The sequence below is a fragment of the Hemiscyllium ocellatum genome, chromosome 18 (genome assembly GCF_020745735.1).
Source record: "Hemiscyllium ocellatum isolate sHemOce1 chromosome 18, sHemOce1.pat.X.cur, whole genome shotgun sequence".
Taxonomy (NCBI): domain Eukaryota; kingdom Metazoa; phylum Chordata; class Chondrichthyes; order Orectolobiformes; family Hemiscylliidae; genus Hemiscyllium; species Hemiscyllium ocellatum.
The window spans coordinates 78,958,323-78,972,148 of NC_083418.1; the positions used below are offsets into that span (position 1 = coordinate 78,958,323).

Consider the following 13,826-nt stretch of genomic DNA (forward strand, 5'->3'; position numbering starts at 1 on the left):
CTGGCTGGGAGTTCACCTGCGCTTTACCTGGGGGACAGGTGAACTGCAGTTCCCGGGAGCTGCCACTGGGAGTGCGAGCGGTGAGCCCGCGATGACCGCTGGGTGTTGTAGTCCGGAGGTGCGGAGCGTCCCCGAGCGGAGCGAAGGTCGTCCCGCGGGATAAACTACAACTCCCGGCATGCTCCGGGGGGGCAGGCGCACCTGCGCAGTGGCAGCGGCACCCTGCGCTTAAAAGCGGCGGGAGGCGGGGACGGGGAAGCGAGTGTCTGGGGTGAAGTTTGTGTCGGTTCGGAGCAGCTCCCGCTCTCCCATGGAGACCGATCCGCTCCTCGGGAGCCGTCGCTCCGACTCCTCCGGGCTCCCCAGCACCACCACCAGCACCAGCAGCGGCGGCGGCGGCGGCAGGAACTACAGCAGCAGCAGCAGCGGCAGCAGCAGCCAGATCGGTACCGGGGGGAGGAATACTGGTTATGGGGGGAGGGGGAGACAGACAGGGGGGTGGTGGGGGTGCTGGTTATGGGGGGAGGGGGAGACAGACAGGGGGGTGGTGGGGGTGCTGGTTATGGGGGGAGGGGGAGACAGACAGGGGGGTGGTGGGGGTGCTGGTTATGGGGGAGGGAGACAGTCAGGAGGAAGGGGGTGGGGGGTGCTGGGCTCTGAGGTGGGTGGGGTAGGAAGGGGGTGGGGGTGTGTTGGGCTCTGAGGTGGGTGGGGAGGGGGGTGGTTGGGGGGTGGGGGAGGGGGGTGTGTTGGGCTCTGGGCTGGGTGGGGGAGGGGGTGAGAATGGGTTCTAGGGTGGGGTGGGGGAGCTATACTGTGGGGAGGGGGGGGGGTGGAGGTGGTGATGGAGGAACCATGGTACTGTGTTTGGGACTGACTGGGTGTGAAGAGGGGTGTGTGGAATGGAAGAGGGGCGGAGGGTGGGAATGGGTGGGGTGGTGGTACAGGAGGGGGCAGTGTGGGGCTGGGAATGGTTGGGGAGGGGATATGGGTGGGGTGTGGTACCGGAGAGTGTGGGTGTTGGTGCGAGTGAGTGGAGGAGGAACTTGGAGAAGGTGGTGTTGGGGGATGCTGGGTAGTGGGAAGGGGGTGATGAACCGCTACTTTACCTCTCACCTGAAACACTCCCCAGTGTCTGAGGGGTTGTGGACCCATTGTGTTTGTGTATGAGGGCAAAACAGTGGTTGAATGGGAATAGTTTTGTGCACTTGCAATATGTTCTGATTGTTTGAGATAACAGCAGGAAGTGTTGGATAAACTTAACACCTGTGGGGGGGCTCTGAAGAAGAGTTGTATTAGTCTTGAAATGTTAATTGTTTTTCTCTCTCCATCGGTGATCTGGGTGTGTTGAGGTTCTCCAGCACTCCTGTATTACGCTTCAGACTTTTAGCACCTGGTGTATTTTGATAATCGTAATATCAAAACAAAGCAATCAGAATAAGATGTAGACTTTGTGGCTGTTTTGTAATCCTGTACAGTTTAGATGGCTTAGTATTTTTTGGGTTAGGGTAGTTACTTTTCTTGGTGATGTGATGTAATTCATCTGACATGTTCTCCTGAGAAAAATTAATGTTCATGCAATGAAAATTTTAATTGCAGAAGTGGTAAAATAGTTTTGGTGCACACACCCTTTGTGTCAGAGTCTGGAAACCAAACTAAATTAGTCCCATTTGCACGTGTTTGGCTGACTTCCATAAGACAGGACCTGTGTTACACTGTAATGTTCTTCGCAGGTTGGTGCAACATGGAGGGCCGAAGTCAATCTGAAGCCATCTGCCCTACACTATTCCATTTTCATCGATGTGTTTATCTAATGACCACTTAAATACCCTAAAAGTTGGTGTCAACTAGGAGAAAGTGAAGACTGCAGATGCTGGAGGTCAGAGCTGAAAAATGTGTTGCTGGAAAAGCGCAGCAGGTCAGGCAGCATCCAAGGAGCAGGAGAATCGACATTACAGGCATAAGTTGGTGTGTCTACTACTGTTGCAGGCAGGGGGTGTTCTATGCCTCTCTTTAGTAAAGAAACTACCTCTGACATCTGTACTATATTTATCACCCCTGAATTTAAAGCTATGTCCCCTCGTGCTAGCCATCTCTATCTGAGGAAAAAGACTTTCACTGTCCACCCTATCTAATCCTCTGATTACCTTATGTATCAATTAAGTCTTCCCTCAACCACCTTGAATGACGAAAATAACCTCCAGTCCCTCCGCCTTTCCTCATGTGACCTTATCTCAATACCAGGCAACATCCCAGTAAATCTTTGGAAAGGGTTCAAAGCTTCCACATATTTCCTATAATGTGGTGACCAGAACTGTATGTAATACTCCAAGTGCGGTTGCACCAGAGATTTTTACAGCTGCAACATAGCCTCCTGCCTCTAAAACTCAATCCCTCTGCAATAAAAGCTAACTCATTGATAGGTTGTTAAGAAGCCATACAATCTAGGTGGCAATTTTCAGGGATCTGTGTACATGGACACACATCTCTCTGCTCATCTACACTACCAAGAACCTTGCCATTAGCCCAGAACTCTGCATTCCTGTTGCTCCTTCTAAAGTGAATCACCTTCCACTTTTCCACATGAAACTCTATTACCACCTCTCAGCCCAGCTATGCAGCTTATCTATGTCCCCCTAACCTGCAACATCCTTCCACACTATTCACAACTCTACCGACCTTGGTGTCATCTGCAAACTTACTAACCCATCCTCCTACACCCTCATCTGGGTCGTTTATAAAAATAACAAACGGCAGTGGCCCCAAAACAGATCCTTGTGGCACACCACTAGTAACTGAACTCGGGATGAACATTTCCCATCAACCATAGTCATAGAGATGTACTGCATGGAAACAGATCCTTTGGTCCAACCCATCCATGCCAACCGGATATCCCAACCCAATCTAGTCCCACTTGCCAGCACCCGGCCCATATCCCTGTAAACCCTTCCTATTCATATACCCATCCAGATGCCTCTTAAATGTTGCAATTGTACCAGCCTCCACCACTTCCTCTTGCAGTTCATTTCATACACGTACCTCTGTGAGAAAAAGTTGCCCCTTAGGCTTCTCTTATTATCCTTCTCCCCCCCCCCCCCCCCCCCCCCAACCACCACCTTAAACCTATACCTTCTAGTTCTGGACTCCCCAATCCCAGGGAAAAGACTTTGTCTATTTATCCTATCCATGCCCTCAAAGCCTGAACCACCCTCTGTCTTCTACCTTTGAGCTAGTTCTGTATCTAAATGGCTAGTTTTTCCTGTATTCTGAGATCTAACCTTGCTAATCAGTCTCCTGTGGGGATCCTTGTCGAACACCTTACTGAAGTCCATATAGATCACATCTACTGCTCTGTCCTCATCAGTCCTCTGTTACTTCCTCAAAAAACTCAATCAAGGTTGTGAGACATGATTTCCCAAGCACAAAGCCATGTTGACTATCCCTAATCAGTCCTTGCCTTTCCAAATACATGTATGTTCTGTCCCCCAGGATTCCATCCAACAACTTGCCTGCCGTCAATGTCCAGCTCACTGGTCTATAGTTCCCTGGCTCGTCCTTACCACCTTTCTTAAACAGTGGTTCCACATTAGCCAACCTCCAGTCTTCCGGCACATCACTTGTGACTATCAATGATACAAATATCTCAGCAAGAGGCTCAGCAATCGCTTCCCTAGCTTCCCACAGAGTTCTCAGGTACACCTGATCAGGTCCTGAGGATTTATCCACCTTTATGCGTTTCAAGACATCCAGCACTTCCTCCTCTGTAACATGGACATTTTGCAACCACCACCCCCTTCACTGTTGTCTTTCAGACTTTCAGACATGAGTAGAAATTAGGCCAGTAAAAAGTGAGGTCTGCAGATGCTGGAGATCAGAGCTGAAAATGTGTTGCTGGTTAAAGCACAGCAGGTTAGGCAGCATCCAAGGAACAGGAAATTCGACGTTTTGGGCCAGAAGGGCTCTGGCCCGAAGTGTCGAATTTCCTGTTCCTTAGAACTTAGGCCATTCAGCCCATTGAGTCTGCTCTGCTCTTCAATCATGGCTAAGTTTCTCAACCTCATTCTCCTGTTTTTTCCCAGTAACCCTTGATCACCTTTATAAACCAGAACCTATCTCTCAGTCTTAAATATACTCGATGACCTGGCCGACATATAGCCTTTTGTGGTAACAAATTCCATAGACTAACCACTCTCTTAGCTGAAGTCATTTCTCTTTTATCACTATTCAAGAAGGTCTTTCCTTTACTCTAATACTGTGCCCACGGATTCTAGTCTGTCCTACCAGTGGAAACGTCTTCCCAATGTCTGCTCTGTCCAGGCTGTTCAGTATACTGTGTTTCAATTAGATCCCCCTCATCCTTCTAAACTGTGTGCATATATCCAGAGTCCTTAAACGTTCCTTATATGTTAAGCTTTTAATTCCTGGGGCCATTCTTGTGAACCTCCTCTGTTCATCCTGCAAGGACAGTACATCCTCCTTGAGATCTGGAGCCCAAAACTCTGCACAATACTCCAAATCCGTCTATTTTTCCTATTCATGTATCTGTCTTTTAAATGTTGTAACTGTACCTGCCTCTGGCAGTTCATTCCATATGCAAAATTTTCTATGAAGAAAATTGTTTCTCTGGTTCCTCTTTTTAAATCTTTCCCCTCACCTTAAAATTGTGCCCTCTAGGTTTGGACTAGCTATCCTAGGAAAAAGACTTTGGCTATTCACCTTATCTCATCACCACATGAATTTCTAAACCTCCAAGGTGACCCCTCAACCTCTGACATTCCAGGTGTTAAAAAGGTTTTTTGACTAGATTAGATTCTCTACAGTACAGAAACAGGCCCTTTTGGCCCAACAAGTCCCCACAGACCTTCTGAAAAACAGCCCACCCAGACCCATTTCCCCTTTGACAAATGCACCTCACATTATGGGCAATTTAGCATGACCTGCACATCTTTGGACTGTGGGAGGAAACCGGAGCACCTGGAGAAAACCCACATAGACACAGGGAGAATGTGCAAACTCTAAACAGACAGTTGCCTGAGGCTGGAATTGAATCTGGGACCTTGGTGCTGTGAGGCAGCTGTGCTAACCAGTGAGCCACCGTGCCGCCCTATCTAGTTACAACCTATTTAGCCTCTCCTTTAAAACTGAAACCCTCCAATCCCAGTAGCATCTCTTTTCTGCACCCTTTCCAGTTTAATAACATACTTCCTCTAGCAGGGTGACCCAAAAATGTAAGCAGTACTGCAAAAATGGTCTCAATGTCCTGTAGAGTCACAGCATGACTTGGAAACTCCTGTACTCTGCTCTGATCAAAGAAAGTGATTAGATGTGAGAAAATCTTAGCTCCCAGATGCAACTGTCAGGCTTTGGAAGTCTATGGGAGCAGTTCCTGGCTACTGGGTTATGGAATAGGCTGGATGAGGGTCTGAAGCAGCAGCTTTGAGTTCTAGGGAGCTTTCCTTGCGGAATGCTTTGATGCATTGGCCTATCCTTTCTGTAGCTGAAAATGTGTTGCTGGAAAAGCGCAGCAGGTCAGGCAGCATCCAAGGAACAGGAAGTTCAACGTTTCGGGCATAAGCCCTTCATCAGGAATCTGTACCATTTCTTTGACATTTTCAAAGTTAGTTTCACAACTTTTTTTACAGAGCCCTGGAATTTAGGTTTTTTGTAACAATAGTAACTGCTTTTTTTGTTTGACTTGTTAAATTGCTTAGGTAGTAGTAAGTACTTTGGGGAAAGAACTACTTTGAAGTAATATTGATTTAACATTTTTTCCTAAATTTGTTAACATATATTTTTGCAGCTGAATGCAGATTATCTTTCATTTTTTAAACAAAGTCTAGTGTTTATTGTAGCACATGTATTTGAGGACTATTTGTTGGATTATAGCCTAGTGTTGTGATTTTTAACTTTGTACACCCAGGTTCAACACCGGCAGCTCCATTTGAGGACTAACATCCATTAGTAAAATGAAGTACTTGTTAGGTTCTGATCTGGTAACTGAGTTGATTTGCTTTTCATAGGCTGAAAGACAGCACTTTTTTTTTAAATCGACAGATGACCTGTACATACAGCAAGCTGCTGTGTTTATTGAAGATGCAATACAGGTCTGTTCTTACCATTACTTTAAAAATAGTTTTTCATTTTTCACTAATGTTCTGTTGATTTATGAAAATTTTAGTACCTGTTTATATTTAGGATATGATAGATTTGTTTATATCAGGCAAGCACGTGACTGACTTGAATGTCTTCAGTTAACTGAAGACGGTTATCTTTCTGCAATGTTTTGGAGGTGTTTGGGTGGAACCTAAGTGATTATTCAGTTTAAATAAATACCACATTTCACTCATTAATCACACCAGTGTTCACTGGAGAGATTATCATTATTATTGCCTTAATTTTAAAACTTAATCTTTTTACTGCACCATGAGAGAATTGTCATGTTGATTGGTGTTGGTTATTAATTCAGAAGCAGTGAACTTTTAAAAGAAGTAAGTTTTAAAACTTAATGTTGACACCTTTTGCCAAAACCAGTAATCACTGTCTTGCAGTAGGGATAACAATTTAATTTAGTGGTTTTGCTGATAACAAATGTTTGCTCAAATATTACTTGTTGATTCAAAGATTATCTTTATCTTTAAACTATGGTGGCAGTAAATTTTCAGATCTGCACATTACACTGTAACTGGTTTTGCAGGAACTGATGCATGAAATTTGTAACGCAGCATAATACAAGATAACAGGAGTGGGAGGAAGTAGTACAAATGATGATTTATTGAAGCATGAGAAAGCACGCGCACTCTCCTTTGTACAGTGCCTGCCATTTTCCTGTGTCCCATGAGCTATCCTACCAATGGATTAATATTCAAATTGTCCTGATGCCATTAATTTTGAGACTAATTATTTACCCACCTTAACTTTCCCTAACCTTTTTCTTTTTTACTTTGATCACAAACTGCTGAAATATTTTGAACTAACCTTAAATATGCAGCTAGGTGTGAATTTGTTTTCTAATCTGGCTGTTTTAACTTTGCTTGCAGTATCGTACCATCAATCATAGAGTAGATTCCCAGTCCCTACGGCTTTATCGGTGGTACTACTCTGAGGCTTGTCAGTGGTAAGACCTGGGGTGTTTTAAAAACACTCTCTCTTTCCATTAATCATAGAAGTATTGTGGTACAGAAGGAGACCATTTGACCCATTCATATCTGCGCTGGACCAATCTCAATAAATGGATGCCTCTTATGCCTGTTTAATGTCCTTACTGTGCATTTACAATTGCAACAGCCTATTGAAGGTTGAAGTAGTTAGTGTTTATAAACACAACTGTTATTTTTGTCTATCTAAGGCAGCATATATAGATATTCAGAAGGTACTTTCTAAGTTCTCTGCATCATGAAAAACTTGTTAGAAAATTGTAGGAATATGGGTATAAAATTAAATAGAACAATGTGGATAAAGAAAATATTTGGACATGAAATACAGTTGGTGGGGGGGAGGGGGAAATGTTTGTGAGTAACGTGCAATGTAGATGTGTTTGGGGGGAAATAGAGTCTATTTCTATCCTGTGCATTTGGGTAATTTTGTTCTTCCTGTGTCCGTTTCAAGCTTCATAGGCCTGTAAGTTAAACATAGTTTAGCAAGTCTCTAAGACTTTAAAGACACAGGGTTCATTTAAACAGCCTGACATCACAGAGAATGTCAGTTTTTACCCTTGCATTTCGCTCGCATATTAGCAGGAGGCTAGTTGCAGCTCTGTCTCTCCAGTTTCTTTTTACACCATTCTTGTCTTTCATTCTCAGGGTTTTGAGCACTGCTATCTTTGTGGTTTTGGTCTTGGCCTTTTTTGAGAAACCTTCATCTTTGAGTGTAACATCTGATCTCCGACTCCGCCATGTACTTTGGGAGCCTCCTTGTGGACTTACGGAAGGCATTGAAGTATTTTGTCTTGTCTTGTTCATTATTGATGTAGTGATAAAAGTAAGTGATTTTTTTTTCTTACCCCTCCAATCTCCATTTCCTTTTTGAAAGGCCAGGAGTCATTTTTGATCAGTCTTAGATTTGAGTGTGCTTGCAAGATTTTTAAATTGAGTATTTAGCTAAAATATAGTTAGACTGGAGCTTAAGCTAGGATTTATCTTGTTCATAGAATGGTGCCATTGGATCCAACAAAATCTTGGTGCTTCTGACAAAAATCCAAAAATTTTCTGCCAAACTAGTGAAAGCTGAACAGTGGATTAGTGCTTGAAGTTTAAATTTGTCTCATTTTTATTGTCAAGGGCAGGCATGGGGTTAGATGTTCTGGAGAGACCTGAAACCAATCGTCCCCTTGACAAAAAATCGCCAATTGGGACTCTTGTTGATAGGCCCATAGAGAACCTGGTGTGTGTGCACATTACTGTTGTCCAGTACATCGTGACTTTCACCCTGATTTCATTTGGAGTTATTTCTAGCAGGTATATACCCTTTTCACTGTCAAAGCACTCCATTACCCCACATCCCAGTTCAGCACTTATGTAGACCTGAAATTGGGGCTGGAAAGAGAGATGGGTAGGGTTAACTGGGTGAGCAGTCTTTTGTTGAGAATAGGGAAACCTAAAACTAAAAATGGTAATAACTTTTCAGCTTGATCACTGAACTGATTGCATCACTCAAAGGTCATGTCTTTAGTTTGTTTGAAGCTGCTTTTGTAAATTTGTAAAGCTGCTGTTTAGATTTGGAGAACACTGTGCTTCTACTGTGCTACTGGCTGAAAGATTTGAGCTGTAACCTCAATGTGCCCCCACAATTGGCAAAAGATGCCTCCTAGTTGGGTTTTCTGAAGCTATTGGAGCGCAAGTTGTCTACTATTGGATCTGATACTCTTCCTTTTAGCACCAATTAGTGGTTTTCTGCTTCACCTAAAGCACTCCAATAGCAAATGTGGTGTGAAAATTCTTAACTTGATTCACAGGATTACAAAAAACTGTTTCTTCCTATCCAGTGTCCATGTGTTTGCAGGGCACGTCTGTGTCCGCTTATTTACTAGCACTCTTCGCCTCCCGGAGCTGATCTCTCTATTGATTCTTTCAAAATGACATTTTTTATACAGAGCTATTTAATTGGATGGAAAGAATTCCAGAAGTCAAAATGGCTGATTGCCTATGCTCTTGTACTTGCTGCTTCCATTGTGGACTGGACTGTGACTCTTTGTTTATTTTGTGAGGAGGTAAGATAAGTTCTTGATAGTTCCTGATGTATTATTTTCTTCATACCTTAATAGGCTTTGTAAAACCAGTGCATGAAAGTGAAAATAAACAAAAACAAATGTAAGAGTCTCAGAAGGTTCCCTGGACCTGAAATATTAACTGATTTCTCTCCTCAGATGCTGCCAGACCTGCTGAGATTTTCTGGCAATTTGTTTTGTTTCACACTTCCAGCATCTGCAGTTGTCTCCACGTTTTTTTAAAAATGGGAATATGACTTCAGCTATATAATCTTAAGCCTTGTGTTATACATCAGTATATTTCGATAGTTTAGTGAAGTCATGTTACATGGTACAGAATTTTGTCTGAATGACATGGCCATTGGAGGAAAGGTTAGGAAAATGTAACAAGACGGACTTTCAGCATTGAGGGAAAAAAGGTTTGAATAGCTAAATGGGAATCATGCTCGTAAGTGGTGAGGGCCCTATCTGCATATTATGGACCAGACCAAATTCCCTTCAAATAGATGGAGATACACTGTTCTTTTAAACAAGAAGAGTTATAAGATGCTGTGTTCCAGATGTAATTTGTTACAGTGCTTGGCTTTAAGAGAAGGATGTTTTATTTTTAGTCTACTGTTTAAATTATAAGCCAAAGAAAGGAGAATCTATCAACTTTAACTCGATTGGGAAAATGTAACAGGATAATAGATTTAACTACTAAACAGCAATTATTCCAAAACAGTAACATCCCATAATCACACTCTTGGCAAAGGCAAATTCAGTGTATTGATTGTTGGACACATGATTCTGGCAGCAAGAGAGAATCCAAGCATTTTAGCTGTAGCAGAGGGATGAATAACCGCTTTTGGAGCTAACATCAAAACCCCAACAACTACTGAAAACTAAATTCTGCCTCTCCCTCTGGTTCTGTGGGACCCTGACTCCACCCATTCGTGCAGCTTGCATTGTTCAATTGTGAAAAAGCAAGCCCTAAGGCCACACAAACCGCTTGCCTTACTGGCTTGGAATGGACCACTCGACAACTATGGCTCAAATCTTGGGGTTGGGAGGGGGGGAAGAAACCAGGACCAAATACACCTCTTAAAGCAATTGTATTGTCACAATTTACTAAGATTTTTATAAAAATGTGGCAAGAATAGCTAATGAACCCCACTAAAGGGGTGCAACAGATGTGCAGAGAGATTTGAGGAAGTATAAAGCTGCTAATTTCTGAACAGCCTTCATGTAGCATCCCTGCAGAAAGTCCTTTCAGGATGGAGAGGTTATTCCAGAGGCCAAAAATTTACAGACCTCAACTGTTTGCTCCAGATAAGTGAAATTGTCGCTTGGTGACAGCATTACAATGCTCTGGGACACTGTTGCAGACTTGTGATCTGAACGAATGGGTGTCCATCCCATTGCAGTGGCCACCAAGCTGACTAACACTTCGAGCCACTGGGGACCTCTGAATTCTCTCAATTGCCCATCCAAAATGCTTCCAAACTGTTACTGATGTCATGTGTGCCAGCTGATGCTGTCTTACTCCTTTATTTGTGAGGAGGTCAGTGTTGCATCCCAGTCAGTCAGCTTTGCCAACTTAACTGGCTTCCTCCAAGTGCAGAGCACGAGGGATTTCTGCTCCAGATGAGATTTCGATGCTTCGTTTGTTCTGGTGTTGGGGAGAGGGGGCTAGGAAGAGGCCTTGCATTGCACTCCAGTGTGCGTGTACTCCTAATATACCGTGCTGTACACCATTGGAACAGAACCTGTTGGGCCAGATTTTGACTTTTGTTCTTGTCTATTTATTTGAGTATTTGTGATGGTAAGAAGGTTAGTACACTCAATGCAGTTATCATTGTTAAGAAAATCACTGATATCACTCTTATCCAGTTACAAACTCTCACTTGCTGTTTTCACAAGGGCAGCTTTCCTGTACTGCCTCACTATCTAAAACATGTAGTCAGCATTCTTTTCTGCCATGTTTTAAATAAATGAGTAGCTAAACTCTTTTTGACAGTACTTTCAGCTGGATTTGTCAGCTTAAGATTTTACTTTTGTAGCTTTTGATGCCATCTTTGCAGAGCAGGCGACAGTGAGGACTGCAGATGCTGGGGATCCGAGTTAAATGTGGTATAGGAAAAGTATAACTAGTCAGGCAGCATCAGGAGCAGGAGAATTGATGTTTCAGGCGTTACCCCTTTGTCGGAAGCTCCTGAAACATCATATCTCCTGCTCCTCGGATGCTGCCTGACTGGCTGTGCTTTTCCTGCACCACATTCTTTGACTCTTTGCAGAACAAGTTGGAAAGCTGCATTTACTACGTTGTCTATGATCAAAGTATTTGAATTGCACTAAGCTTTGGATGATTTCTGTATTTTACTTTTTTTATTGAAGAGAGTAAGGATTAGAAGACTTTTGCGGCCATTTTTCCTTCTCCAAAACTCCTCACTCATGAAAAAGGCTTTTAAATGCCTACAACAAACAATACCACAAATCACAAGGTAAAAACATGAGGTACTTAAAAGCTGCTTTTACTCTTTCTTTATTTTTAATGTAAGAAGGATGTTCTAAGCAATGCTCCTAAGAGGGACTAGGTTATCATGAGAGGTGTGGGTAGGATAAATAGACCAGATCCTTTGCTGTGGTTGGCAGGGGGATGTGGATGGGGAAGAGGGAAAGAAGAATCCAGAACTAGAGGGTGTAGGTTTAATGTGAGGTGGGAAAGATATAAAAGGGATACAGAGGGTGGTGGATGTATGGAACGAGCTGCCAGAGGAAATGTTAGAGGCTGGTACAACTACAAAAGATGTTTGGATGGGTATATGAATAGGAAGTGTGTGGAGGGATATGGGCCAAATGCTGCCAAATGGGATGAGATTAATTTATGATATCTGGTTGGCATGGATGACTGATGGGTCTGCTTCCATGCTGTACATATCAATGACTTTATCTTGGGGTAAGAAGTTTTGCTGTATTAATCATCTTGTGCTTAATAAAAAGTTTCATTGTTAAAACCACATCTGCAACATTGTGTGCTTCTATTTCAGTGAGAGTCCAACCATCAAATCTGGTTTTTGGTTTTACCAAACCATAATTCAGTCTGGGATCTGACCTGACCAGTACTGATGTCAGCTGGAATCAAAATGCTGTCAGTTCCTTAACTTGCAAAAATAATTCACCACTGGACTCTTGGGGTTTTGCAGGATAAAGCCCTGGATGTGCATTTTTGGGCAACAACTTGACAAATGTTTTTACTTTAATATGAGGATTTTTGCAAGATGCAAAATAGCAGTTAGTACAAACTACAGGGTTTTTAGAAAAGAGATTCTTTGGAATATAAATGACCCACTTTCATACTATTTTAGCTCAATCCAAGTTTTTTTGATTCGCAATGAACCAACTTTTAATTCCTCAATAGGATCCAGTGAGCATCCCAAGTTTTTATTACAACAAAGTTGCAAGATTCCACTGTTCTGAACAAGAAGTAATGAACATTGCGTTACTGTTGTAACTTTAATGTAATATACAATAGTATCATGAGACTTTAATAGGCAGGATTAGCCTGAGGTAACTAAAAAGGATGCTAGGGGACACCCTATAAAGCACATTAAATCTTAACTTTTCATCAAGACAGGTCCCACAAATTTATTGTTAGTGATCCTGGGATATCAAAGCGTGCCAACTTTACAAGGGTTTCCAATTGTTCTCTTATCAAAAGACCTAATGTAAAAAGCCCCTCAAATAACACTCAATTACAGGCTGCCTCAATACAGAGGAACTAGGTAAAAACGAGGACTGCAGATGCTGGAAACCAGAGTCTAGATCAGAGTGGTGCTGGAAAAGCACCGCAGGTCAGGCAGCACCTGAGGAGCAGGAAAATCAACGTTTCAAGAATGGAGGCAGGGTGCCTGCAGAGTGGAGAGAGAAATGAGGGGGGTGTGGAGAAAGTAGCATAGAGTACAATAGGTGAATGGGGGTGGGGATGGAGGTGATAGTTGGAAAGGAAGATAGGCAGGTGAGACAGGTCATGGATGGTGCTGAGCTGGAAGGTTGGAGATGGGAAAGGGAAATGAGGAAACTGTTGAAGTCCACATTGATGCCCTGGAGTTGAACTGTTCCGAGGTGGAAGATGAGGCGTTCTTCCTCCAGGCGTCAGGTGGTGAGGGAGTGGCGGTGGAGGCGGCCCAGGACCTGCACGCCCTCGGCAGAGTGGGTGAGTGAGTTGTAATGTTGGGCCACAGGGTGGTGGGGTGTCCCGGAGATGTTCCCTAAAGCGCTCTGGTAGGAGGCGTCTAGTCTCCAGTGTAGAGGAGACCGCATTGGGAGCAACGGATACAAAAGTGATATTGGTGGATGTGCAGGTAAACTTTGGCTGTGGAAGCCTCCTTTTGGGCCTTGGATGGAGGCAAGGGAGGAGGTGTGGGTGCAGGTTTTGCAATTCCTGCGGAGGAAAGGAGGGTGGGTTGTTGGGGGGTGTGCACCTGACCAGGTAGTCGCAGAGGGAACCGTCTTTGTGGAAAGTGGAAATGGCTGGGGAGGGAATCCCTGGTGGTGGGGTCTGTTTGGAGGTGGCGGAAATGTCATTGGATGATGTGGTTTATGCGAAGTTTGGTAGGATGGAAGGTGAACCTCAATTATCCCA

The 13,826-nt window shown here is 43.6% G+C and overlaps 1 protein-coding gene across 6 annotated transcripts in view; it reads left to right on the forward strand.

Annotated features, from left to right (window-relative positions):
* Positions 1 to 230: 230 nt before the first annotated feature.
* The window catches only part of tpcn2 (two pore segment channel 2), a 55,074-nt gene continuing 41,478 nt past the window's right edge, over positions 231 to 13,826 (forward strand). For 2 of the 6 annotated variants that reach the window (XM_060839124.1, XM_060839126.1), the window contains exons 1-5: positions 364 to 446; positions 6,055 to 6,104; positions 7,800 to 7,977; positions 9,089 to 9,205; positions 11,579 to 11,685. In XM_060839124.1, coding sequence (XP_060695107.1) covers positions 6,055 to 6,104; positions 7,800 to 7,977; positions 9,089 to 9,205; positions 11,579 to 11,685 — 452 coding nt within the window. In that variant the 5' untranslated portion in view covers positions 364 to 446. Of the gene's footprint in view, positions 447 to 6,020; positions 6,105 to 7,037; positions 7,115 to 7,799; positions 7,978 to 9,088; positions 9,206 to 11,578; positions 11,686 to 13,826 lie in introns of all 6 variants that reach the window. The other 4 variants (XR_009645670.1, XM_060839122.1, XM_060839121.1 and 1 more) reach the window with 4 other exon arrangements.